The 27,217-nt window shown below is 54.8% G+C and overlaps 3 protein-coding genes across 6 annotated transcripts in view; 2 read left to right on the top strand and 1 right to left on the bottom strand.

Moving 5' to 3' along the window:
* The window catches only part of RBM6 (RNA binding motif protein 6), a 54,218-nt gene extending 45,197 nt beyond the window's left edge, over positions 1-9,021 (top strand). Inside the window, exons 15-23 of one of the 2 annotated variants that reach the window (XM_090147973.1) lie at positions 735-826; positions 1,507-1,659; positions 2,704-2,793; positions 3,566-3,655; positions 4,254-4,517; positions 5,099-5,173; positions 5,726-5,823; positions 7,019-7,130; positions 8,736-9,021. In XM_090147973.1, the coding sequence (XP_090004099.1) occupies positions 735-826; positions 1,507-1,659; positions 2,704-2,793; positions 3,566-3,655; positions 4,254-4,517; positions 5,099-5,173; positions 5,726-5,823; positions 7,019-7,130; positions 8,736-8,861 (1,100 nt within the window). In that variant the 3' untranslated portion in view covers positions 8,862-9,021. The remainder of the gene's footprint in view (positions 1-734; positions 827-1,506; positions 1,660-2,703; positions 2,794-3,565; positions 3,656-4,253; positions 4,518-5,098; positions 5,174-5,725; positions 5,824-7,018; positions 7,131-8,735) is intronic. The other variant, XM_031611728.2, reaches the window with a different exon arrangement.
* Positions 9,022-10,550: 1,529 nt separating this feature from the next.
* On the top strand, positions 10,551-18,700 carry LOC116241109 (semaphorin-3D-like). The gene is given in 20 exon segments (XM_090147972.1): positions 10,551-11,669; positions 13,396-13,473; positions 13,577-13,702; positions 14,788-14,948; positions 15,035-15,065; positions 15,068-15,096; positions 15,200-15,319; positions 15,401-15,503; positions 15,580-15,708; positions 15,785-15,930; positions 16,186-16,300; positions 16,374-16,443; positions 16,522-16,666; positions 16,745-16,967; positions 17,069-17,151; positions 17,223-17,264; positions 17,374-17,531; positions 17,625-17,689; positions 17,791-17,921; positions 17,989-18,700. Coding segments are annotated over 20 exon segments (2,397 nt in total). The 5' UTR covers positions 10,551-11,596; the 3' UTR covers positions 18,358-18,700.
* A 712-nt stretch (positions 18,701-19,412) lies between these two features.
* RAD54L2 (RAD54 like 2) overlaps positions 19,413-27,217 on the bottom strand; it is a 53,433-nt gene continuing 45,628 nt past the window's right edge. For 2 of the 3 annotated variants that reach the window (XM_031611729.2, XM_031611730.2), the window contains 7 exons: positions 26,854-27,059; positions 25,459-25,634; positions 24,609-24,805; positions 24,300-24,496; positions 23,727-23,816; positions 23,076-23,168; positions 21,374-22,886 (listed from right to left, as the gene is read on the bottom strand). In XM_031611729.2, coding sequence (XP_031467589.2) covers positions 21,898-22,886; positions 23,076-23,168; positions 23,727-23,816; positions 24,300-24,496; positions 24,609-24,805; positions 25,459-25,634; positions 26,854-27,059 — 1,948 coding nt within the window. In that variant the 3' untranslated portion in view covers positions 21,374-21,897. Of the gene's footprint in view, positions 20,340-21,373; positions 22,887-23,075; positions 23,169-23,726; positions 23,817-24,299; positions 24,497-24,608; positions 24,806-25,458; positions 25,635-26,853; positions 27,060-27,217 lie in introns of those variants that run through there. The other variant, XM_031611731.2, reaches the window with a different exon arrangement.

Genomic DNA, 27,217 nt, shown 5'->3' with positions numbered 1-27,217 from the left:
GCTGCTTACTTTTCTTGTTGCAGCAAGGGATAAAATCAGCCAGGCAATTGCTAGATGAGATGGAAGAATATACGCTGCACCAGTGGTGCTGGTGGCTGTAAAACCATTCCTGATTGTTTAACTAACTTATATACACTGAGCTTTGTTTAAATAACATTTTGGAAATGAGAAACATTGCTCATATTATGGCCGTACCCTTAGGGCCTTAGGCTTTTCCTGTAGAAACAGGTCGCTCTGTTTCTTCCACAAGCCTTCATGCACCCACGGGCGGAAGGGATGTGGGGAGTGTCATCATTTTAAACAGAGGATTGTTTGTAAGAGCACAGATCTTCCTTGTTCACAAGGGTGGGTGGAAACTGCCTTGTACTCATTAACCCATTCTTTAGGAAATTACTGAATTTCGTTTCTTTATCCGGTCAAGTGTTACGATCTGGTGATCTCAGTGCATCCTCCCTGTAAGTGTGTTGTTGCTAAGTATTCTGATAAGGAATTTTTGTGAGAGCCCTCTAACAGAAGAATGGTGAAAACCTGACTACCTTATTACTCCGTAGAGAAAATAAATATGTAGGTAGATCATTGTCAGGATTCTCTTGCTTGTCTTTACCAGGAGAGAAGATTTCTTCCTTCCCAGATTTGATCCTTTCACCAGTGCAGACAGATTTACTTTTGTCTTTGTAAAAGGCAAGTTCTGCATTTGGAAGACTACTTGTGTTAACTCTTGTCTTTCCATTCAGCTCCATCAGATGTGTCCACATACATTTATGATCCTGAAACTGGGAATTACTACGATCCCATAGCTGGAACATACTATGACCCCAGGACTCAGGTGAGTGCATAGGAACGAAGCCTTATACACTGGATGTTCTTACAGACCACCCTTCTCTGTATAGATCTTGCAGCCTGAAGAGGTCTGGTATAGGACAGCATAGAGGGAGCTTTGTTTCTCTCAATTCTCTGACCTGTATAAAGGAGTTCCATGTTCTGAAATGTCACCTTAATGAGCAGCTAGGAGCCCAGCAGCTGTGTTGAATCATTTACTATGGCTGCCTACTTGACCTCTGAAGCCTCTGGAAGGCTTTTGATCTGCTCTTCATTGCACAGATTTACAGAGAGCATCCTTGCTCAATTTTACTGAAGACATGTTATGTGACTGTACATAAAGATGGAGAGCAGAGCTCTATTTTTGTCTTCTTTGCTTCCTGAGCCTGGCCAGAAATAGTTACAAGGATGCCAAAAAAGAGCCATCTGCTGAGGTCCTCTGAGACTGTCATCTTGTTTTCATGCAACTGAAGATGCCTGTGCTCTGTGCAAACAGGGCAGTGCTCTGATGACCTGGCTGTAGTAGACAGTCTACTGCCCAGCAAAGTCCTGAAGCCTTTGCTTCAGCTGTCTGAGACTCCGTAATCCCTTCTCACTGTGCTGGTCTCCTTTGCCCTGTAAGACTAATCAGTCCAGTGAGAAGACTGAAAGGTTTTGGCTAGATTCTTCTTTCTTTGCTTCATTCAGAGAGAAGTCACAATAGACCGAGAACTGTGCTCATCACCTCCAGAGAACAGAAGAAGGCGACATGGAAGCCAAGAACGGACAAGTGAAAGGAAGGAGCCACATAGCAGGGACAATAGGGACAAAAAGGAGAAAGGGAAAAATACTTCTGCCAAGGTAAATCCCTCCAGTAGTCAGAGTGGTCAGAGATCTGAGGCCGGGAGGTTGAGGTAATACGTGTTAGAACAAAAATGAGTAATTTTTAGAGGATTCTAAAAGGGGAGGGACAGAGGGAGAAAGTGATGAAATTCATGAGGTCACCAGCAGGCCATGAACGTGATTCTGACCAAGCAGGAACAAGTTCCTGAAATTTTTACCTTGTGACTTTAAGTCAGGGCTTCTCATCCCTTCCTTACAATAAAAATGCAGAAACATCTACATAATTGAGACTGGCATTGCACTCACACTGCTGAAAGCACCCAACTGTTGAAACAGAGCAAGCAAAATAATAGTAGGGATGTTTGAATGTAGTCAGTAATAGAGTAACTGCAGTTCCTGCCCCCTCCAAACATCACAGACAGGAGGATGAGGCAGGTGGTGTAGATGAACTGCAAAGATGAACCAACATCAGGTGTAGATAGGAATCTGCTTTGGACATTTTTTACAATGAATCCCAAAGTCCAGCCCCAGTCATGAATTAGTGCCATTTGATGCTGAGCAAATGCTGTCTCCGCAGTTTGCAGAGCTGTTGACTGGGATTAGCTGCCAAAAGTGAAGTTTAAGCATGGGTGTTTTGAGCTGGATCTTCCTCAGCCACACTGACATACACTCCTTGGCCTGAGGAATCCCAGGAGAGTTGGTAGAAGTGATTTAGTCACAACTGTAGAAACAACTTCTTCCTTGCCTGCTGGTCTGCATATGCTCTGTGGCATGTGTGGTCCTAGAGAGCTGAGAGCTGAGGGATGTAATTGACTCCAGTGTTGGTATCAAGTCAGTCAAGAAATCTCATCTGTTGTGGAGAAGGCTTGCTTTCAGGGTCACTAACCTAAGAGAGGCATTGGTCTTGGCTGAGCGGAGTATGAAATCACCCTCAGCAGAAATCTTCCCACTGTTTTTCTCAGCTGTCTGGTTTCTGGATGCTCAGAAATTGGCTTCCTGGCTGCTGTTTGCACTCTGGCTCTGTGCTGATGGTGGTCTAATTCTCAATCTTGGGTTTTTCAGAATGAGCCTGGGGAGGAGAGGTTCTTCACAGAAGATGTGTTCAAAAAGCCATTACCACCCTCTGTGAAAAAGGGCGAAACTGCAGGCCTGGTAAGATGTTACCTAGAGCTTCACTTTCTCCAGTCAAGGCATGTGTAGTTAACGAACCACTAAACTAGATCATGTCTGGGGACTCAGTTTTCTGTAAAACTTGTAGACGTGAAGCATCACCCCAGCCTCTTGTTTGTGCTGCTGAACGCATAAGTGAGCATCACAGGTTCATCCTGTTGCTGTGCTGGGTAACTAGTCTTTGGTGTTCTCTGTCCAGAAGAAAATCCTGAAGCCACAGAGCTGCACTGAGCCTGGCCATATATTATGCCATAGATACAGCAGGGAAAATTAGTGTCATCATTACTCCTCCCCACCTATACCACTTTCACTTGATGGCTTTTCTCTGCAAGACTGTAACTCTTCCTACACCACTGTGTTTCTGTTCCCATGCTGACTGGCTGCGGGGGTTACTTTGCACCTCCTGATCCTGATCCTGTCCCCATCTTTTGAGCAGATGGAGGTGTCTAAATGTGAACTGGCCCTGTGCCCTCTCCATTGCTGGTCTAAGGCCACTGGGAGCGTGGTCAGCATCACGGTCTAGCAGAAAGTGAGAGTGAAACAGCTTGGCAAGCTACTTTAGGTGTCTCTGAAACCAAGAATGTAGCTCCAGGAGAAATGCTTCTGGTGATGCCCAGAGTTGGAATGTCTCCCACCAAAACCACTTCTTTCAACTGCCTGGTTTCCTTGGAGGCTTTTTACATGGGTGATTTGTTTGCTGCGTGCACTGAGTTCATGCTGTGGCAGTCTTAACACCTGATCTTGACTGTTTCAGAATGACTCCGGAGAGGAGAAATTCTTTGCGGAAGATGTCTTCAAAAAACCATTACCTCCCTCTGTGAAAAAGGACGAGAGTGCAGCCCGGGTAAGACATTCTATAGGAATTTTGCCTTGGTTGAGCTTGGTTAAGTGTCTAGGGAGTTCACCCAAGCCTGGCTGTGATCTTGGGTGGCAGAAGTGCCAGTTTCTCATGCTGGCAGAGGAAGCATTGGCGATGGAATGGCAAAGGCAGTTTTCTTCATAAGGCAGAGCTTGTCTGCAGGATTCTAGCGTGGTGAAAGTTGTTACTGGCATTTAAGCAGGATCTTTTCACTCCAGAGAAACTCTTGCAGCTGCCTTCAAACTGAGGAAGGGTAAACATCACTAATCTCCATTGTTGGACAATGAAATTGATAGCCACTCCATGCCAGATCACCACTGCAATTGTCAACTTCTCATGCTTAGTTGTGTGGCACAGTGGAAAAGCCTGGGAACAAAGCTTAGTCCATCTTGAGAATGGAACAGCTTCTACTCTGTGGTGCTTAAATGCTGGCCAGCCTGCTTCTTTTCATTCCTTGCTTATACTGCTGCTCTCTTGCTGTTGAGCTAGAATGGAGACTGTGGATAGTCTGGGGAAGAAGAGCCTAGCATGGCAGAGCAGACTTGGTGCTAGAAATTGTCAAACTTTCTGCTTCTTTCCTCAGCCCAAGGTGGTGAACCCTCTGATAGGTCTTCTGGGAGAATATGGTGGAGACAGTGACAATGAAGAGGAGGAGGAAGAGGAGGAGCAGGTGCAGTGGCTGCCATCTCCTCACCCACCAGCACAGCGTGAGGAGCAGCCGAGAAGGGCCAAGGCCAGTGATGACAAGCTCACTGACTGGAACAAGCTGGCCTGCTTGCTGTGCAGGAGGCAGTTTCCCAACAAGGAAGTGCTCATCAAGCACCAGCAGCTCTCCAACCTGCACAAGGTATGCGGAGCTGGTAACAATGGGAGCTGCATGTGTGATGTGAGCTGCCTTTGGCTCAGCAGCTTTGTGATGTATGGGGGAAATGCAATGGCTGTGTGGGAAGAGCCATTCTGAATTTGACAGAGTGGCAGATAAAGTTCCTTCAAAGCTCTGCTCAAAGCATTGTGTGAGCTGCTTGCTCTTGCTACAAGACTGCCATAACATTAGGGTGGGACTTCTTAATAAGCTATAGTAAGAAACCTCAGGGCTGGGGAGAGTGGGCCGCTCTTACATTCAAGTGTGGTAGCAGTAAGAACTTCAGGATGGCTGACAGCACCTTCTGTGCTGTCTTTGAGATCTTGCTTCTGGGAAGACCAAAATGCATGCATGCTACAGTAGGACAGTAGGACAGATTGCCTCTCCTGCTGTGGTATAGAACAGGTCCCTGTGGGTAGACCAGGTTGGCTTCATGAGAAAGTGTTGCATCTGGATTAGTGCAGCTGCAGGAGCCTGGTGCTTTATTTGGACTCTTTATGGCTGCAGCAAATGACCCTGACAGCCTGTATCCTCTGCTGACTCTGGTTCTGTCATCTTCCTTCCAGCAAAACCTGGAGATTCATATGAAGATCAAACAATCTGAGCAGGAACTGGCGTATTTGGAGAAGAGAGAGCGTGAGGTGGGTCTGTAGTGATGGGATTTCTGTTTGCTAGGGAGAATGTTGGTCTCAGGCATGACCTCGTCCACTTGTGCACTTCTCCCTATAGCCTGAGCCTCGGGTGCCTCCCACAGAGTCTTGAGCTGCATTTGGGCCTGTAAATAGTGCTATGGCTTCAAGAGTAGGTCTCCTTTCTCCCAGAAGGGTCTGAGCAGTGGTTTTCTTGTCCTGCCAGCCTGTGTTGGGCTCTGGGCTTTGTGGAAACCAGATTTCTATTTAAAGTCAGTGCAGTGTACGGGAAGCTGATGCTGGCTGGCCAGGAATGGCAGAGCTGGAACACTTATTCAGAAGCTAGCAGAGCTGTTCGTGCTGCCATAGCAGGAAGGTTGTGACTACAGATCTGGATCTGCCCAATAGATACCATCGGATCAGAATAAGTGGACTGTGGGACCTAGAAATATCCAGGGTCTGTGAGTCCCCAGGATAGATTTCCACATGCCTACATAAGCAGCTTCTCTAGAGCGTCCTATCCTTTGTAGATCCTGTGCTTAATTTGTTCTTTCTGTTGCAAAGGGGAGATATAAAGACAAAGGAAATGACCGGAGAGAGAAATTCCAGCAGATGGATTCACCAGAGAGGAAACGATTCAGATACGATCGGGGCCCAGAGAGGTAATGGTTACTCTTGGTTAAATGTCTTCTGGGCTGCTGGTGTCAGCATGGCATGTGTGCTGCTGGCACACCAGGGCCAGAACTGGCCAGTGGGGTAGATGTTGGAGAGAAACAGCCAAGCTGTGGTTCTTGTGGGTGGAGTTCCCCCAAGCACAGATCTGTTGTGCTGCAGGATTTCTTGGGGAAGGCGGCAGAGGATGAGGGTTATGTAGTGCATGGAGATCAGGGTTTAGGGAAAAGCAGGCACATACAGACAGGTACTGAATGGGTTGGATAGCAGTTTTGAGTGTGCCTGGACAGGCACAGGTAGCAGAGTGCAGTCCGTTCCCAACCACTTCATCCTTAAGGCACTTGCTGACTTCCTGTCCTGGTGTTTAGCTGTTGGAAGAAGGAGCAGAGCTGTGTTTCATCTGTTCTTCTGACTCATAGGAATGCTGGGAGCTGTTTCCATCTCATTCAGAGTAGGTGGAGGAAAAAAGTCTGTGCTGTTCCAGTGGGCTGAGCAACTGCTGGGCATATGTTGATGACAGAACTGATTATGTGCCTGTTCCCTTCTGGTATTGCACCTCAGAACTGGACTTTCCCTCCACATCTCGCAATTTAAAAATCCATGTCTTCAATTCCCTGTGTTTTCTTGGAAAAGCTGTGGATAAACTAAAGCAGTTTGTGTGCAGTGTCAACAGCAGCCAGACAGTAAAACTTGCCTGAATGTACAAAGCTATTTTTGTACAGAGCAGTTTTGAAAACTATGAATTGTGGTCTCGGATGAGTAATGACCAGGTGGGAGAAGGGCTGTCCAAATCAATGTTGCTCAGTGACCACAGTGCTCACAGCACTAGGAGAGAAGAAAGGTCTACCAGAGCAGCTGGGATTAGACTTCACTTTCTCGCTATTGCTAAAATTCAAGCATAGAACACTTCTGGACTTCTTACATTGTAAATATTTTGGAGCCTGAGCTCATTTCCTGTGCCCTAGTCTATTATCCCTTGAGGTGGAACAGGGAGTTACATGGTCAAAGGTGTCTGAACCCTGCAGCATGTTGGTTTCCTTGGGCGGTGTGCTTCTTGCAAGCAACTTGAAATACCCCTCAGGAGAGGTTTGAATGTCAGTGAAGGTGTTATTATTAGAACTAAAACACTCTGGCATGTTTTCAAAGTGTTGCAATGCTGAACAATTGATTCTGCCTCCTTCCCAGTGACTATGACACAAGGATTGACAGTAACAACAAAGGAAACCGAATGTTGCAGTCCACAGGGTGGAAAAAAGGCTTCGGTCACAACCAGCAGGGTACAACATCACCAATGGAGGTGAGCCTTACTTTCCTGTCAGAACAAATCACTGTTCTTCAAGCTGGTGATGTCTCCCAAGAGAGCTGGAGGCAGTTTTGTGCTCCAACAAGAGTCAGGATGTGAGACTCAGCACCCCCTTAACAAAGTAACGTGTGCACTGAGTGATTTTGCAGGCTGGGAAGGGCTGCAAGTGCATTGGCAGAAGAAAGGGATTTGAGTTTATGTGGATCTGTAGGGGTGGAAAAAAGCAACAGTGAGTAAGAAGGATGTGAGCATCTAATTAAAACCTGCCCAAAGCCAGGCTGGGGTTCGAATAGACCACCAGGTCAGTGCTGTGCAGCCACTTAACTCAAATGCAGTCACACTGATGCCATGGAGGGATAAAAGAACCGATGGCAGCTGAGGCTGCTGTTCTGCAGAAATCTGCCCTGTGGGCAGCACAGGCTGCCCAGGCACAACAGGAGCAAACAGCCTGGGGCAGGAACTGCTTGGCTTGCCTAGAGGCACGTGAGCATCACCAAGCCCCTGCAGCTGCAGCCGTGCCACGATATGTTTGTCTCCTGACTGCCTTACTGTGTGGTGTTAGTGCCTCACTGAGGGACAGAGCAACTTACAGAGCAGCTTGCCTTGTGACATTCAGTTTGCAGTCGATTATATCATTAAAAGCAAATATTTGAGGCTTCGTGACGTGTATTTGCTCGAGCCCACACGCACAAGGCAAGCTTTCCTCTTCAGATAACAGGGACGGGCCCCAGCTGTTGCTCAGTCCTCCCAAAGAGCTTCCTGTGGCCATAAAATGGACTCTTTTGGAGAGCTGGCTTCAGGGATGCGCTCTGGGAGGTCTGACCTCCAGTCAGGGCTCCTTGGCCTGCATGGGAGAGCTGCTGCAAGGCACAGCCCTCATGCAGCTCCTACAGGTGCCTCCCAAAGTGTCCAGAGAGATGTGCTTTCTTCCCTCTTCCAAATCCTGCTGGACAAAGCCATGTGCCCGCTTCAACCCCACCACACTTTGATCTCCCTGCCTAATTGATCACATCTCTGGTATCAAGAGAAGTCAGACTTAAAAGCAAGGGAAACTTTCAGTCTTGGGCCAGATCTCCTGGGCTAACTCTTGGCAGGTATTACTGAATAATTCAGACACTGGCTGCCAAAGCTAGTCATTAAAAATTGGTTGACTTTCAAAGTGAGCTACTAGATTCCATGGGAACACTGTTAGAAGAGAGAACTGCTGAGCTTGTGCAAGTACAAGGTAACTGCAAACAGCTCCCTGGGAACGCAGCTCTCATGCTGTTGCTTTTCTTTGCTCTGTTTCGATCCCTGCTTGCATGTGTCAGCCTCCTGCCTGCTGGCACTGCTTTGGCTGCCTACTCCAACCCTCCCATGTGCAGGTGCTGATCTCTACAGCCAGTCCCTGCGGTTTGGTTCTCACAGGGCATTTGCTGCCTCTGTTTTTGTTGCTGCTAAGGTCTAGACTTCCTCCCCAAACAGCTTTTAGAGGAACACAGCTTTTCCTCGTGGGAGCAGTTGGCCGTCCTGAAGCAGCCCAGGGAAACCTGTTTCTTTGTGGGCAGTGGGTGGCTGGCAGAAATCACTAAGATATGTTGTGGTTGTGGTTTTTTTCAGGCAGAAAATCGGAAGAGGGGACCTGGCCTGGGGGCCCAAGGGAGGCCCAACAGGAGGCAGTCCAATGAGACCTACCGTGATGCTGTCAGGAGAGTGATGTTTGCCCGCTATAAGGAACTTGAGTAAATGGTGGATAAAACCCCAAGCCCGTCTCCCATTTCTGTCTCTTTCTCTGTGTAATGTTCTCTCGGGGTTGGTTTTTTGGTTGGTTTTTTTTTTTTTTTTTTCTTGTTCGTTTGTTTTTGAATTGTTACAGGTTTTGCTGCTAGATTTTTTTTAATAAAACTGAAAATTTGTCAGTGCCTGTCTCTTGCCTGAAATGTGTTGCTTTGGAGGATTCCCATCCTGTTCAGCTGCCTGCTGGTAAGGGCCTGGAGCTTACATCCATGTCTGGGCTGGGTGCTCCTGGTGCTGTGTACTTTGTGGGGACAGGGAGCAGAAGACAGCCCCAAGACCTGGTAGGGAATGGGGAGTGACCTGTTTGGGATTCATCTTGACCTTTAGCAAGGAAGCCCTTCTGAGCAAGTGCTGTTCACACAGAGGCAGCTCCTGGGACAGAGGTGTGTCCAAAGCAGTTTGGCTGAAGTGTGATGAAAGTGAGTTATGTGTGTGTGAGCTCAGCTGGGACAGCAGTGCTGGGGCTGAGTGTGGCCTGGGCAGACTGGTGCAAGCTGGTGGCCAGCACAGAGCTGACTTTGAGCCCAACCCTCAGCAGGTGGTGATGGAGTTGCCCTGGCTTGCACACACCTGCTGCTCGCCCACCAGAGGTGTGGGGAAGCTGAAGACAGCAAGATTGGGAGGTGAAGGACCACCTGCAGCAGCCAACAACTTCTGAAGAGAACAGAAGACCTGTCGGGGCTGCATTTCTCTACCTCTGGCACAGATAACCCCAGAGAGACACGGAGCACTGCTGGTACATCAGTGCTACACCCAGCAATGGAGGATGGAGGGGAACCTGTGGTGCTGGTGAGTCCATGTCATGAGATGTGTGCACCCAGGGCAAGTAGCATCCTTCATAAAGGATTGGTAGGCAGCCCTCTGCTGTTGGAGACCCACACTGTCCTGGGGCTCTGGTGCAAAGCCAGGGAGAGGAGCTGCTTGGGGAGTTTGATTTAGAGGACTGTGTGGAAGTTCAGGTGGAGGAAGGGTCACTTTAACACTTGTGCTTTAAAATGAAGGCTCTTAACCAGCAGCTGGGAACAGTTTGTTTTGGTCCACAGACTGGAAGCTCTGTTAGATTGGGAATAGAGAGAGGGAGGATCCCAAACGAGAGCCTGAACAAGTGCTGCAAAACCACAGAGCGTGGCAGCCCTGTGGGCTCCTCCCATTCATCTCCAAACCCCAGAGGAGAACTGGGGAAAACATGTGGGCTCCCTCGAGTGTCTGCAGGAAGGGTTGCAGAGACACAGGGCTGGTGTGAAGTGTGTGCAGCCAGCACTAAAGACCATTCGTACTGTTAGGGATACAGAATGCTGGGAAATACTGTGATCTGTTAGGGATAACAGCATGGTGGTGGTGTAGAAACCCAAACCAAACCTGGGGTGATGCTTTTGGTGCCTTCGATATTTTTGATATCGTTGATAGGATATTTTTAAAGACCATTCACCTGAAGCCACAGCTGTATTGCAATTACCTTCATCTCTTTTTAATTGCTTTTTTCCTATTTCCAAGAGTATTCGCAATGGTTGTGGTTCTGCTGCCATTACTGTGTGTTGCAGTGCAGGAGCAGGAAGCTGATCCACATGTCCTGCACAGTGAGAGCTGCTGCTCCCAATGAAGCAGCATTTCGATATTGACTCATTTAACAGTGATTTAGGACCCTCTGTATGGAACTGTAGAGCTGGAGCTGTACTTCCAGCAGTGTTCTGCTGCACAGGGAGTGGAGCTGGAAGCTCAAACCCTTTGCGCACCGTCCTTGTGTTTGTTGCAGGGGCTCAGCTCTTCAAAAAGAGTAATTCCATGTATCCATGCGGTCATCGTTGGGGTTTGAACTGCTGCAGACCCCAGAGTTGGCCAGAATGAAGCTGAGAGCCACACTGCGGCCATGCAGGAGCTCTGAGTCTGGCCATCTCCCTTTCCTCCATGGGAGGATTTCCAGCTGCTCGATGCACCTCGGCATCCTGCCGGCAAGGAAGCGGGGAAATGAGAGCACTGCACCCCCAGGGGATGGAGCCCTGCACAATGGAAGGATGGGCTGGTCCCAAATGGAGCTGGTCCCAAATGGAGCTGGGGAAGGCTGGGAGCTGCCTTGTCTCCACCTCACCGGAGCCGCCACGGTGGAAAACCCGGCAGCGGGGCACCCATGGGCCCGACGTTCCCTGTACTGCATTATTCCCCCTGGCATCGCGTTGGGTGGATGAGGGAAGGAGAGGAGCAGCCCGACTGCGGGAGGTTCGTTGTCCCAGCGGTGTGAGAAGCGAGGGCCGTCCCGGAGAGCCGGGGGCAGCGCCCACCCTGGCGTCACGGCCATCCCCTGTGCGTGGGCTCCTCTGCCAGCCCACCCAGAGCAAAACCCCTACAAGCGCGTGGTGAGCACGCTGCGCTCGGACGATGCCCCATTGGCACAGTGCAGACACGGGGATCCCGGACCTGCCCGCATTCCTCAGGATCAACCCGATTGGGGAAGGTCTTCCCTACCCAACCCTGCAGACACAGCCCCTCTCCCGGCTCCGACGCTGGTATCACCGCTCCGACGTGCGGACCGCTTCCAGCAGCCGCTCCCGACGGGTTCCTGCTCCGTCCCAACCCGCGGAGCCGCGGGAGCGCATCGTTTCGGAGCCCCGCACCGCTAGGTGGCAACAGCTGCCCGCACCGCGGGGCTGAGCGGGACACGGGGACGGACGGACCGACGGACGGACGGAATGGGCGCAGCCCCCGGCCCCGCCCAGAGCCCCAGGTGCTGCCATCGGCGGACGGCGGCTCCGCGGCTCCCGGGTGAGTAACGGAGCGATGCGGGAATCGCCCTGAGCCGGGCAGCCCGGGGGGAGCGCCGTGCCCTGGAGCCGGACCCGCAAAGCTCCGCTGGATGCGGGACGGCCCCGCTCCGGGTCGGGCTGCGTGCGCTTTGTGCCTTCCTGCATCGTACCTCTGAGTGAGCTTCGTGCCGTCGGGGTCGGGGTTGGTGCGCCGGGGCAGGGCATTGAGGTGGTCGGTGTGCTCAGGGTGGGGGCACTGGGATGGCTGGTGTGCTGGGACAGGGAGCTGGGATGGCTGGTGAGCCCAGAATGGGAGCACTGGGGTGGTTGGTGTGCTGGGACAGGTCGGCGTGATGCTCAGGCTGTTGTGACACACAGCACACAGCAGTGTGTGTCTTGCTGCAGTGTATAGATTTCTCCTGCAGAGCTGAGGGCACTGAATGTGGCAGAGAAATAAACACCCCAATGGTTTATGAGCCAGAGATAGGGAGGTCAGTTTGAAAGCAGTTTGAAAGCAGCGCTATAGGGAAATATGGGAAGAATTCATCCCTAATCTAATCTCACCAAATTCCACAAGATGTGAGGCAGGGCTCCATCGCTCCGGTTCCTTTGGTTGAGAATTAAACAGGAAACCCCAATGATGTGAAATGTTCCCCCAGACCCCAGGCGTGGTTTGAAGCCATGTGCTGGGCGATGCTCCTGCACAGTGCAGCACTAAGGGGACAGGGGTCAGGAATGGCAGAATTGTGGTCTATGAGCCACGGGGAACTCTGCACAACGCCTTGGCAGCTGAGGGTCTGAGGTCTGGCCTGGGGGTGCCGAGGGCCCCATCTCACCCCAGGAGCCCCGCTCACATTTTAGCCCCCACACAGCTCAGCCAGCTCTGAAAATGGAGGAGGAGGTGCTGTATCAGGTGTTGGCCATGTGGTGGACAGGGGATGAGGGCTGGGTTTGGCCCACACACTGCACCAGGGTGTGGACGGTGCTGGGAATGTGGCCGTGCCCCCAGAAATCTCCAGGCTGAGGGGACCTCACTGTTTGGAGCCACTGGCTGTGTGCAAACCATGGTCCCATGCGCTTGGCATGGCACAGCACACTGCTTTTGGGGTCCAGCTCTGTGAACATCCATCCCTTCCAGTGGCTCTGGGTCAGCAGGACAGAGACGACAGCTGCCTCTGCCTGATGGAGCAGCTGTGGGACATCCATCAAGTGGTCCCCGGGGGACAAAGGCACGGGCAGGGCGGATGCGTGGAGCCACCCAACATACAGATGCAGCCTGGGCACGTGTGGCACTGGCAGTGCACGGTGACATAGGCTGAGCCACAGGGTGGCAAACACACGGGACAAGGCATCACCGCCTGCCCTCCCCGCTGCCCGGCTTTGCCGCATCCCGCAGCCCCATCTCCGGCTCTCCCCAGCTGCCGGCCCCGCTGTAACCCAAGAAGCGCAGCCCGCGGGGCTCTGGATTAACCACGAGACAATCGGGGTCTGTGGGGCGGCACATGGCGGGGGTGGCTGCGGGCTCACACGGCCCTCCTCCATCCCTGGGGACGGAGCCCTGCCAGCGCCCTTCCCCCCGCAGCGTTTGGGCTCCTGCCCCGTTCGTGGCACGGCAGAAAGTGCTGCCAACATCCCTCGCCTTGCGTCTGCCCTCGGCAGCAGCCCCTCTCCATCCCCTCTCGTAGGAGTTGATTATTTGAAGCTGTCGGCAGTGTTTAGCTTAACCCTGGATTCATCGCCCGCAGCTGTTTCCATCCGAGGACGCTCTGTCTCACCCCGCGGTGCGCGCTCCGCCTGCGCCGAGCCTCCGGGAGAAGCGTCGGGTCTGTAGGACGGTGCCACCCCCGGCTGCCGCCCGGACCCACGCTGGGTCACACAGGTCACCATTGGGGCCGAGCGCATCGCAGCGCAGCTTCTCCCCTTCAGGCGGAGGCCCCGTGCCCGCAGCGATGGCCCCGTTGGCTGCAGCCCTGCTCTGGGTGCTGCTGCTGCGGCCACACAGTGCCGGGACGTGGAGAGAGAACGCCCCGCGTCTTCGTGTCACGTACAGAGGTGAGGGGCTGGGGGTGGGAGCGCAGGGTGGGGGGCACAGGGCTGTGGCATCCCCACACGTGGCTACGTCCCCTGGAGGTCCCCACCGACTTCTGTCCCATCTCCTGCATGCGCTCCCCATCCGAGGTGTCTCCACTCCCGGGGATGTGGTTCTGTGGGGTGGGGGATCCATGGGGCCACACGCCGTCCCTGCAGCCATGGGCAGAGGCAGCAGAGGAAGCTCCCAGCATCGGGAGGGCTGGGGAACAATGGAACAATGGCACGGGATGTGACTCACGGACAGCGAGGGGCGGCAGGTTCAAGGACACAGCGGCTCCAGAAGTTTAGGTTTGAAAACCCTAGGAAAAAAAAATAAATATAAAATAAAAGGGCCTTTGAGATCCTCACGTCGGGGCTCAGCGTGGGAGAGAGAGGGAGCTGGTGTGGGGGGGAAACATGAGCAGTTTGCAGAAGGAAATGACAGCAGTGATGCCATGGGAGCGCAGGAAGGATGGGCACAGAGAGGTGGGTGTGGGTCACACTGGGACAGACTCTGTGTCCCTGCAGTGCTGCACAGTGTGGGGCTGCAGAGGGGCTTCACCCTTACCAGCGAGGGGATGGAGCTGCAGAGCCCCCCAGGATGTGGGATGTGCTGTGGGGCAGGTGGTGACCCCAGGAAGCCGGGTCAGCTCGCAATGAGGATGCTGAGGCTCAGGAGATGGACGGGAGGGGGGGAGGAAAAACACCCTGTCCTCGGGAGATAATGGCACAAAGCAGAGGATGTGTCTCACCGCCACAGGGAAGCACACCGCAACGCAGTGAAAGCAGGGACAGGAATCCAGCTGCTCACCCCATTCACTCGGTGGGAAGCACATGGCAGCCCCTGCCCAGCCCTGTGCAGCGGTGCTCCTTCCCCTGCACTACATCAGGGCCACTCTGCTCGCTTCCTCCCAGCTGTTGCGGACGCGCCGGTGCCCACGTCCCATGCACTTAACATTGCAGTGTGCCCAGCCGGGTCCCCAGCGCTTCGCTCCCACCCACATGCTTGGCCTCACGTTGGGGGGGGTCCCCTCAATGCCACCCTTCCTCCCTCCCTGTGCCCTCAGAGCTGCTGAAGTCCAACAGCTCCCGGTGGCTGCTGGCCCCAGGGGACATGCCGGGCTCCCAGGCACTGCTGCTGGATGAGGACAGGACCTGGCTGATGGTGGGAGCCAAGAACCACATTGTCCTGCTGCACCTGGAGCAGCCCGGCAGGGAGCCTGAGAAGGTCAGTGTGGGGCAGTGGATGTGTGCTGTGCAGTGCCAGCATCTGGCACCGCATCCCCATCACGGCCCACGGTTGTGTGGTTGCAGATCTCCTGGCCGGCACCCAGGGCACAGGTGGAGACTGCCAGCTGGCAGGCAAGGACGTGGAGGTGAGCGGGGTCGGGAAAACCTGCATGTGGCTTCTGGGCACTGAGATCTGAGCTCCAGCACCGTGGCTGTGCCCACCACTAACAGCTGTCTCCCCTTGAGCAGACCGAGTGCGCCAACTTCATCCGCCTCCTGCAGCCCTACAACAGCAGCCACGTGCTGGCCTGCGGGACCGGCGCCTATCAGCCCATCTGTGCCTTCGTGCAGCTGGGAGCCCCCGGGCAGGTGGGGGCTCCCCATGGTGGTGCCTGGTCTCAGTGCAGCCCTGCTGCAGACTGAGCACCCCAACCCCCTCCTGCCCTGCAGGGTCCCGGGGTCCCCGTGGTGCGGCTGCTGAGCCACTCCCTGCAGTCGGGGCGAGGACGGTGCCCTTACAGCCCCCGGCAGCCCTTTGCTGCACTGCTGGTCGGTAAGAGTGGAGTACCGGGGGATGCAGGGGGGTCTGTGGCAGCTCCCAGCTGCTCCATGCCCACACTGTCCCGCAGATGGGCAGCTGTACTCGGGCACCTCCAGTGATTTCATGGGCAGCAGTGCCGCCTTCTTCCGCACCGAGGTCGGCGGGGCTGAGCGGGGCTACATCCGCACGGAGCAGCACCAGGACCACTGGCTACATGGTATGGGGGCTCCGGGCCCGCTGGTGGCCCCACAGGGTGCTGTGGGCATGGGGCAATGCCATGTTACTGCTTGCAGAGCCCACGTTCATCGACGCCTTCGCCATCCCCGACACCCACAACCCACATGATGACAAGGTCTACGTCTTCTTCCGTGAGACGGCCCTGGAGGGCGGGCAGTGGGAGCGGCGGCACATCCACGCCAGGGTGGCCCGGGTCTGCAAGGTCAGTGTGAAGCCAGGTGGGCGTTCGGCTTCCCCAGTTGCAGTCCCTGCTGTGGGGCTGGATTTGGTGGTCCCCCGAGGTTTCTGCAGTCCCCAAATCCCCTGCGAGTGGGAGCACAGCCCCCACCTCTGCCAGTGCTCTGCTACAGGGCCATGAGCGCATCCCCATCCCTGGGCACTCAGGCAGCGCAGGGATGGGGGCCGGGGCCGGGTGGGTGGATGGATGCAGGTGTGCGTAGCGCTCTTTGCTCATCAGAATGACGTTGGAGGGAAGCGTGGCCTCATCAATCGCTGGAGCACGTTCCTGAAGGCCCGCCTGCTGTGCTCCATCCCCGGGCCCCAGGGCACGCAGACACACTTTGACCGGTTGGGTGAGTGCCTCTCACCTGGGGCTGCTGCTATCCTGCGCCCAGCGCCCAGCCACTCCTCCCTCTCTCTCCACAGAGGACGTTTTCCTCCTCCGCACACGAGACCCCCAGAACCCCCTCGTCTTCGGCCTCTTCACAGCATCCAGGTGAGCCCACTCCTGCACACGGGGCATCCATGAGCCTCCCCAGCCCTCAACCCTGCTACACTGACAGCTGCCCTGCAGTGCTGTGTTCAGCGGCTCCGCCGTCTGCGTCTACTCCATGGCTGCAGTCAGAGCAGCCTTCAGCGGCCCCTTCGCGCACAAGGAGGGCTTCGACCACCGCTGGGTGCAGTACAAGGCCCGCGTCCCCTACCCCCGCCCCGGCACGGTATGGACGCAGGCAGTAGGTGGCATCGGGAGAATCCATCCGTCCCAGCCGTGACACAGCCCTCGCTGTTCCCTGCAGTGCCCCAGTGAGACGTACGACCCACTGCTGCGCTCCACCAAGGACTTCCCCGACGAGGTGATCAGCTTCGTGCGTGCCCACCAGCTGATGTGGGAGCCCATCCGCCCGCTGGGCCGCCGGCCCGTCCTGCTCCGTGCCAACGTTCCCTACCGGCTGCGGCAGCTGCTGGTGCACCGGCTGGAGGCTGAGGGCCGCCACTACGATGTGCTCTTCCTTGGCACAGGTGGGGGCTTGGCACGATGCTGGGGATGGGGATTGGAGTCAGGCGAAGGGTGCGTGCGCAGTGTCAGACCCCCGCTCCACAACACCTTTCTGTGTTGGCAGATGATGGGAAGGTGCTGAAGGTGGGGCTGCCCGGTGAGGCAGGTGCTGAGGCTGTGAATCTGGAGGAGATCAGCATCACGGAGGTATGGAGGCACTCACTGGGAGCGACTGCCCAGTGCCTAGCAAGGCCTCACTGCCTCCCTTCACCTTCCAGGTGCCTTCAGCCATTCTGGACATGAAGCTGTCACCAAAGCGGGTGAGTCCTCATGCTTCTACTCCAAGGGACAGGGCATCTGGCCCTGGCCCTTCACCCCCCAGGTGTGCCAAGGCCCTGTCCCACTGACCACTGCCATGTGCCTGAGCAGCAGGAGCTGCTGGTGAGCAGCACGCAGGGGCTGCTGCAGCTCTCCCTGTCCCGCTGTGAGCTCTACGGGCAGACCTGCATGGACTGCTGCCTGGCCAGAGACCCCTACTGCACGTGGGATGGCAGTGCCTGCACCTCTCTGCTGCTCACGGAGAAGCGGTGAGCATGCCACGAGGTCACCTCATGTTCCCTGCAAGGGGTGGCCCTGGGCTGGAAAGAGGTGCCAGCGCAGCCCCATCCACTGTCCCACAGCCGTGCCCGGTGCCAGGACGTGCTGAAGGCTGATGTGCTCAGCCAGTGCCAGGACACAGCAGAGGGTGAGCACCATTGCTGGGACTGGTGGGCAGCAAGGCACTGCCGGCACCCTCTGCCATGGGGGAGCACAACGCTGGGCTGATGCCGTCCCATTCCCATGTAGGGATGGCGGCCGTGGAGCAGCCAGTGTTCGGTGTGGAGAAGAACTCCACGTTCCTGGAGTGCCAGGCACGCTCCCCACAGACGGCAGTGCGGTGGCTGGTGCGGCGTGGAGAGGGGCTGGGGCTGAGTGAGGTATGAAGGCAGCGGGGATGGGGTGAAAGCGAGGAGGACAGCAGGGCCTGACTGTGCCCGTGCCCAGGTGAAGAGCGGCAGGCGCGTGGTGGTGCTGGAGCAGGGGCTGCTGATCCGCCAGCTGGGCTGGGAGGACGCCGGCACCTACGAGTGCCAGGCCGTGGAGCACTCCTTCTCCCGGCCGCTCACCCGCTACAGCCTGCGCATCATCCGGCATGAGGCCACGGAGCTGCCACATCGCCGTGGTAAAGGGGCCGAGAGCACCTGGACAGACCCGCGGGCGCTGGGGGCACCGGGCAGCGGCAGCCTCGATGCCTACTGCACTGCACTGCGGCTCCGGGAGCGGCAGCGGCAGAAAGCCTGGCAGCAGAAGTGGCAGCACCGCGCCCCCGAGAGCAAGAGCAGCCGTGTGCGCCGGCAGCCCTGGAGGCTGTAGGGGCACAGAACCTTTCCAATATGACTACCTCAGACTGTGCTGGGACTGTCCACCTTGGCACAGCTCCTGGACATAAAGCCCGCGTGCCCTGAGGAGTTGATTCCTATTCTTCCCCGGCCAGTTCTTAGCAGCAATAAGGAAGATAAGAGGTTGAGAATGGAAAGCAGCCATTCTTGCATGTGGTTCCCAGCACCTGGCAGCACCTGGACCTGTGGTGGGCACAGTGCCCACACCCAGCACCATCCCGGTGGGCTGAGGGGTACCCACCTCTCCCATCCCAGCCCACATTGCTTTTATGGATTCCAGAGTCAGGGAGACAACAGGCAGTTATACCAACTTACAATTTATTATTTAAAAAAAAAAAAAAATGACATGAAACACAAGTAAAAATAAATACATCATATAAACAACAAATTGTTCCAAGTCTCTGCTCCGGGAGCTCAGGCAAGTACAGCCCGTTGGACAGAGAGCAGAGGGAAGCACGAGATCATGCGTGGGGCACCGACCCACCCACCTTGCTGGGTGCTCCTCCTTCCAACCACAAAAGACCAACCACAAACTAAGGCGGTAGTTAAAAAACGAAAGAATAACCCCCCAAAAACAGGAAAACCGAAGTGAGACTTATTGATGGATTCACTCAGGCTCCACGCACGCGTGGCTGTGCTGTGGGCTCTGGTGCTGAGCGGTGTCACTGTCCCAGCAAAGGGAGCGCATCCTCCGTGGCTGCCAGGAGCCACCATCCCCACAGCGTTACATTACGTTCCCCTTGTGACCAACACCCCCCAACCCTTCCCCAGTTCCTCCCCTGCATGAGCACAATTCATCCAAGTGTGGCGAGCAACACGAGCTGCGAAGGTATTGCTGCCCTTTGCCTCTTTTGACCCCACAACCAAGAGTGATGTTCTGGTGGTGCTCAGCTGTTTGCTGCTGTCACTAAGCCACAACACATCGTCATTTCTAGCAAACACCCCTCTGCTTGCTGGAACCCTCTGCTTTGTGTGCGCATCTGCAGCCACCCCCCAGCACCCTGCAGAGCCCACCCTGCCCCTGGGACACTGCCCCACCGACCCCAGCTCTTCCTTAGGGTCTATAAGAACCCGGGCAGAGCCCGGTATCCCCAGCGTCACCCCCAGCCCTGCTGCTCCCACTGGTCGTTGGGAGACAGAAAGTCAGCAGCAAAAATAAAGAGAGCTGAACCAGGTGGGAAAGCGCCACTCCAGGCTCAGGGCCAGGACAGGAGCCCTGCAGCAGAACCACATGCTGAGGGAGGGGATGTAGGGTTGGGATCCCTGGAAGAGGTGCTGCAGGGCTCACAGAGGTCCCTCCACTCAGGAACAGCCTGCATAACCCCATGGTGCTGGGAGGAGGAGGGAGGAGATGGACAAGTGCTGTCCCAGAGCCCTGCAGGCAGCAGTGATGGCCACCCCCTGGGCCGGGCTCTGATGGGGACACGGACCCTCTTCAAGGGGGGACCCCATTGTGTCCAAAGGGTGCCTGGGACCGGGGCAGGCACCTGGTGAGCTGCAGGGAGGCTGCCTGCAGAGCTGTCCTAAGTTCCACCACCTGCAGTGGCACACGGCCAAGTGGGGACACCTTGGGGACACATCTCAGCACAGGGTCCATGAGGAAGCCCGGCTGCGGAGGGGCTCCGCTGCCCCTCTGCTCCCACTCTCCCCACTAGGACCACCCCTTGCTACGACCCATCCCCAAAACCACCAGCAACCACAGCCTCACGGGGACACGGCGGGCAGCGGGGCACGCTGGTAACCATCAGCGGCACAGGGCTGTGCGCAGGCGGACACACAGAGCACGGGAGGGCATGACTCACAACGCAGCACTGTCACGGCTTTGGAGGAACTTGCATGAACACCATCAGTTAATTTGCTTTGTTACTTTTGTGGGGGGGTTTGATTTTTATTTCCATGGTGCATCCAAAGACAAGTTGTCCAGCAGTTTGCTCAGAACCCCTCGGTTTTCAACTCCTAGGATATGTTAAAGAAGAAAGCACTATTTTAATGTTTGTCTTAAAAAAAAAAAATAATAATAATTAAAGTAACTTGCATAGCTAAACTGTTGATCTAAGGCTTCTACGAACGGTGTGGTTATGCTTGACAGACAACGGCCATTAAACAGAGAAGGACACTAGGAAAGCCCCGCAACAGTTTTTTTATTGTTTCCATACCGCGTCTCCATCGCGCGCAGCCCTGACGGAGGATGGCAGCGCATCCTGCACTGCCCTGCCTGCTCCCAGCGAGCACCAACCGGGCATTCTCCACTCCGAGAGCCCTCAGGGCTCCCCCGAGCCCTGCAGAGCTGCCTCTCCTTCCTCCCCATCCAGTCTCCTCACTTGGAAGGAGTGCAGCAGCTCCTCCACCTGTCCTGAAAGCACCAGAGGGTTGCCTGTACCCCCCAGCTGCTCTGCAGCCCCCGTGGGATGCAGTGTGATGAAGGGAAGCTACGAAACCACAGCCAACTTGCTCTATGCTTCAGCTGCTCCCCTGCCAGACAGCCTGACAAGCCTCCATGGTGTGATGGAGGCCAGAGCTTCACGGATTTCTTTCTTTTGCATTCATACGGAAATTAATTTAGAAAAAGAGTCCCCCAAGCAATAAATATGACGCCTTCATGTAATAAATTAAGGTAGAGATTCTGTGCAGGGCGGGGGGAAGTGGCTCCATCACAGAGCCACCAGCTGGGTGCAGCCCCCTGCCCTGCCTGGGGCTGAGCCCACTGCAGCAGCCACACAGTGGGCACTGTGGGATGCACCTACCTCGTTGGCAGCCCCAGAAGGGCCTGGAGCCCTCGTGCTGCTTAACAGTGAATTTGAAAAGGACGACAGATCGTTTGTGGGGTGATTTTGTGTCCGTTTTCTTTTTTGTTGTTGTTCATTTTTTGTTTTTTCTTTTTTTATTTTCTTTCTTTTTTTTTTTTTTAACATCAATCCCTCCCCCTACGACACACATGACGTAAAGTTTCCCTCCCAACCCCCCAAAACTCCCCCAGTAAAAACGCTTCACCCCTCCCCCCCCACCCCCCCGACCTCCGTTGGAGCCTCCCCCTGGCCCCCACCTCCCGTGGGGAGGGAAGCTCACGGATAAGGCAGTTCGTGTGAGAGGGAGAGCGCCCGCCAGCACCGCGCCTCCGGGCTGAGAAGGGCAGCGACGGGCACCGAGCCTCCCCCTTCGGACAAGACAGAACAGAGACAGACAGACAGACAGGGCGTGGGAGGGAGGGAGGCACTCCTATGGTTTGCATCGCCGCTTCCCTCCAGCCCTGGCTTGTGCTCCCCCGGCCTTCAGGTCCACCCTAGGTCCCCCACCATCTCCCAGCCCCTCAGTACAGTTCAGATCCTCGATGGCTAAAAAAACCCAAAAACACAACAGAACAGAACAAAAAGAAAAAAACCAACCCCACGCCACACCCTTCACATCCTTCTCCACCCCACTGCCGTGGCCCGGGGCGGGGGGAATCCTGACTCCCACAGAGGTCCTGCAACTTTTGCCTCCCGGTGCAGCTGAGACCGAGTGGGAGCCGGGCCCGTTATTTCCCTGTGATCTCTATAACATCGTCGTCTTTGTCCTCGTCATTAGAGCTGCATCCCACCTCTGGGACCTCCTGGGGTTCAAACTGAGGCACCTGGGAGCGAAGGAAGCCCCCGGCCGGGTAGCCCGAATGAGGGGACACGAAGCCAGGGTAGGCGGATGCCATGCTCCTGGGAAGGCTGCTGGGCAGGACGGGGGCTGGGAAAGGAGCGAACATCCTGGGCTCGGGCAGGAGGGACTGCGTGAAGGGAAGCGAGTAACTGGGCAGCACCCCCGTCAGAGAAGGGCTTAGCATGAATGAGGGGACGCTGGCGGTGGCTGAGGTAGCAGCAGAAGAGCTGGCGGTGCCGGCTGTCAGCAGAGGGTCAGTAGTCACAGGGAACACCAGATGAGGGTCTGGGAGTAAATTGGGCAGCTGGTAGTAAGAGGAGCCAGCGACCATGTACAAGGAGTTTCCTGGCTGGGAGGCAAATGGATGGGTTAAGTTGTGGTTTAAAGAGACAGGAGGCATGGCGAACCCACCGGAGACGGGGTACCCGTGTTCGTACGGCTGCACGGACGACGGCAGCTGGCGTTTCTTCTGCTGCCTGCGGGTTTGCTCCTCCGGAGTCGACGGCGAGCTCGACTTGCGCTTGTTGCCCCGTAAGTCCAACACCGAGTGGGCATCGACGTGCTGGCTGGTGACTGGCAGGGCTGAAGACATAGAGTCAGCCACGCAGTGAATCCCCGCACGCTGCTCAGCTCCTCGAGCCGCTACGCCGGGCGCACTGACTGTGCGGGACGGGTGGCCCTGTGCTGTGGTGGTGCTGGGGGAGCTGTGCCGGGACTCCCGGGCTGCCGCCGCCTCCGCGTACTGCTGCAGCTCGCTGATGATTTCAGGGCTGTCGGGGGATATGGGCCGAGTGAGCTCCTCTGCGCTGGGGAGCTGTGGGGATGAGGCACTGTGTCTGCCGTTGCTTGTGGATTCCAGCGAAGAGCTCTGGGAGCCTGCAAACAAGGAGATGGAGTAGGTGAGAAAGACAGCCTCGGAGAGAAAGCTGGGAGCCGAGAGGTGGAAAAGGCAAGAATATTACGGGGAAGCTGTGGGTGAGCTCTGAATGCCAGGGAACAGCATGCTCCAGACGCTCGGGCGTGGAAGCAGACGAGCAAGCCCTGCAGAGCGCTCACAAACCCTACCTGAGGCAGCGGTCCGACGGTCTTCGTTGCCCTTTGGCTTCCCAGTGGTCCGGATAGCAAAAATCCGCCCATCACTGGTCCGGATGTATGTCCCTGGAACAGAGGCAGAACAGCTTCATTCACGGCTCCTGGTCTCAGCTGAGGACTCCGACCACTGACCAGAGAAGCTGCCCGGGCAGGAACACAACAGCAGTGCTGCAGAAGGCCAGGCCCACAGAACAAGCAGGGTGATCAGTGGGGGGCTTCTGGCTTCTTCCTTGTTCCTCATACTCTCCTCTTCAGTTTCCCGGGTTGGAGCTCACCCACTCCCAGTGGGAAATGTGGGACCTCATAGTCAGGGTGCTAAGTTTGCTCTGGGAACACTGGGAAAAGTGTTTGGCTGCCCCAGTACATGCAGTGGGTGCTGTGAGAACGAGACACTCAGCAACAGCATCCAACAGCTCCTCTCAGAGGCAGATGCAGTCATAGCTGCAATAGTCCCGAAGTGTCAGCTACAAGAGCACACCACAGGCTGCAACAGAGCACTGTGAAGTCCAGATCTCCTTTCCTTGTTTCTTTCCTCTCAAGGGCCCGACTGATGCCTTTACATCTTTGCTAATTAGCATTGGCCAAGTCCCCACCCAGAAATCCTTCCAAGGCAGAAGGACTTACCTTTTGTCCCTCGGATGATGTGGATGCTCTCACCAGCACTGATTCTTGCCTGTACATCAGTGGATGTGTTTGTACCCGGAATCACAATATCTGGGAGTGGAGGAAGAAAACAAACAATGCCTGTGAAAACATGTGCCAGCCGCAGCTGGGAGAGGGGAACAAACCCCTCAGCTTGCAATGCAATTGACTCCTCTCTCTGCTGTGCTAGAAGCAAGCCCCAGGTGTATTTCTGAGCAGTGCAGAAGGCAGCACAGGCTTCAAGGAAGCAAAGCCTTGCTGCTCTGGCACAGCATCTCCCCTGTCCTAGCAAAGACAGCTGGTGACTCCTGTCTAGAAGAAGTATTCACTGGTCTCTCACGGAGTTCTATCCCAGTAACCCACCAAGCATGCACCCCTTAGACACCTGCATGCAAAGTCCTCCACATACTGGAGAACTGTTCAAATGCAAAGTGGTGGCACCAGTTGCTCTAACATCTGTTTACCCACAGCCCATGTGGGCATCAGCAGTTCACCCTGCTCCTCAACTCACTGTGGTCATCACAACTCAACTGCCTGTGAGCAGCAGCAACTCACCCGTGGTTGTGACAATCTTTTGCACAAGGACACCAGCTCGTTGTAGATAGTTGATGGGGAAGTTGACAGCAGGGTTGGAACTTGAGGTGGATCCTGCACTGCCCAAGGGGACATGCCGAGGCATCATAGGAATGGGAGTGGATTGAACTGGGCGGACACTTGCCACTGGCTTGTCCTCGCCTTTGAGGGCTGGTCGCCTAGTGAGAGGAGAGAGGAAAGTGCAGTGCCCTCACCAAAAGGGCTAAATGTTCTCTGAGCCTTCATTTCTCATCTACAACACAGGAAGAAGGGAAAGATGCAAACACTTACCAGTTCCTCTGGCTGAAGGCAGGGATGCTCGTCAGGCTCTGGTCACTGGCTGGGTAATATTGTGCGTAGGACGGCCGAGTGTAGGGGACGGATGCTCGCTTTTCCTCCTCATAGCTCTTCTTGGCTGCTTTCTTCTCTGCCTTGGTCAGCTTGTGCTCCTTCCGGTCAATCAGCAGTGACTCATGCTGAAAAGGCTCCTGCAGCCCCACAGCACAGAGCTTTTGTCACCAACTCACCGCAAGAGGGAACCAACATACCCCACACGGCAGCCATCCTGTCCCCATCCCAGTGAGAGGGACGAGGGGAGCGGAGGCAGAGCTGATCAGAGCACAGCGTATCTGGGGACACGCTGCAGAAGCACCCAAGGCACAGCCTGAAGATTGACCGAGAGTCAGCAAAGCCATCATGTTTGCCAAGCCAAGTGAAGAGTGAAAGCACAGAGCCTGCTGAGGTGTCCCGTAGCCAGCAGAGCCCAACACCTGGCCGCAGGTCCACTCTGCAGCACCATCCTACCAGCAGAGCTCTCCCCAGCAGAGCCAAGTGCTGGCTTTCCCCTGCATTGTTTTAAAATCACCTCAGAAAGAGAGCTGGCAGCAAGTCAGGATGTGCCACTGCCTCCTTCATGATTGAAATAAGAGGTGGTCCTACCACCTGCCCCCAAAACTGTCCAGGACAGAGGTGGCAGATATTGCACCAAAGGGCAGGTCTCTGGAGGAATTTTTATCTATTCCCACCAGCATACTGATGTGTTCTTCTTTGCCACCACATCCCCATCACACAGCCAAACTCCAACAGACCCCGTCTTGCCTACACAGTGCTGTACTAGAAAAGCAACGGGTTGGTCTTATACCTTGGTGATGAGGTGAGGGTACTTGAGACAAGCTAACTGTAGAACTGACTCCTTCATCTTGCTTGGATTGAGGGAGAGCTGAGCAAGGTCGGATTCCTCTTCCACAAAGTGCAGCAGATTCTCCACCTCCCGTCGGGTAAAGTTCAGCACTGGGTTCAGGTCATCCACCACCCGATCTGGAAGAGGGAGGAAACAGTGTGAGCTGAGAAGGGAAGAGATGGACACTGCTCCCTTTTCTACACTCCTGTCCTAACAGAACTCCCCTCTTTGCAACCCGAATGTTCCTCAGAAGCCTTGTGTAAATGTTAAGGTATTGTGTTGGGAGATGAGCCTGTTTGACCAAGTCAGAATGACAAATGTCTTATCCTCTGAATTGCACAGCAATGCAATGCATGTATGCAGGAACATGAAGCTAAATATAAATGGTGCCCCATCTCACAACCCCCACATCCTAAGGCTGAAAACAGACAAGGTTAGGGACATAAAGGTGGCAACATCAATACTTGGCCCACCAAAATGCCACCAAAAAGGCTCGATTGGGTGCTGAAATCCACAGAACTTTCGAGTTGAAAGCTGAGAAAAGCAGCCACGGTCCCTCCCTTGCAAGAGCCTTGAAGTTTTGTTTGGACTTTTCCTCCTGAACGTGGAGCACAGACAGTACATGGAGAAAACATCCATACCCAGGACTCTCCTGGGAGCCAGGCCAGCTACCAGGAGACTCTGCCTTGAGGGAAAGTCAGCACACTGAGCTGAAAGCACTGAGCTGCTGCCTCTGGCACAGATAGTTGAGACAAAGCAGAACACAGACAGCAGAACTCTCTTTGGGTCACTACAGCCCTCAGCTGCATACACTACAAGAGCAGCTTGACAGCTGGCACAAACCAGCACAAAAGGACCTTTTGGTATGAGGGAATTTGGTTAGAAAGGGAATGAATTCATTATTCTTGGCTCTTGAGTAATTTCTATCAGTCAAAAATATCAGTATGTACTTTTATTTTGCTATTTTTTGCTCTCTTGCTGTCAGAGAAATGGAGGTACAGAGCTACTTAAAAAAATAACACCCAGGCATGTGGGGAGCAGGATCATCTGCCCTCAAGCTCCTAGTCTCTCATACAACCACGAAAGTACAAAGGAATGTAAATGGCACTACAGAGCACAACTCTGCTGCAGGATGTTGGTTCTACAACTCTCACTGCTCTGCCCTGATTTTCTTGCAGGGTCTCATGTCACTGTTGACTCAAACATCAAACTTTGCCCTATAATAACGTCCTTCTGCCAGCTTCTATGGCTGTTTGGTTCTCAACCTTTCAAATAAGAAGTTATGAAAATACAGAAACGAGACTTGGAGGAGCCAAAAGGAGGAACAGCCAGAAACAGCGTTATGTCCACGCCTACCTGACATGCCCTGCTTGGAGATCTGACGGTCATAGATCTTCTTCTCCAGGGTGTAATCAGACACCAATCTGTAAATGTGGCATGGCTTCTTCTGCCCGTAGCGGTACACTCGGCACACAGCCTGGGCATCATGGCACGGGTTCCAAGAAGCATCAAACACCACCACTCTGTTCGCACCAATGAGGTTGACACCCAAACACCCAGCACTAGAAATGAAAGGCAAAATTTCCAATTGCTGCCTTGACCAATATTTAAAGCTTCTAGGTGCCACAACCACGATGTATGCATGGAAATTTCCCTACAGTTTTACAGGCAACTTTAACCCTCTATCTGGTTTCCAAGACTGTTATTAAGAGTTTGCAGA

Source organism: Phasianus colchicus, chromosome 11 (genome assembly GCF_987193195.1).
Source record: "Phasianus colchicus chromosome 11, bPhaCol1.hap1.1, whole genome shotgun sequence".
NCBI classification, from domain to species: domain Eukaryota; kingdom Metazoa; phylum Chordata; class Aves; order Galliformes; family Phasianidae; genus Phasianus; species Phasianus colchicus.
This window is presented reverse-complemented; position numbering and strand designations above follow the sequence as displayed.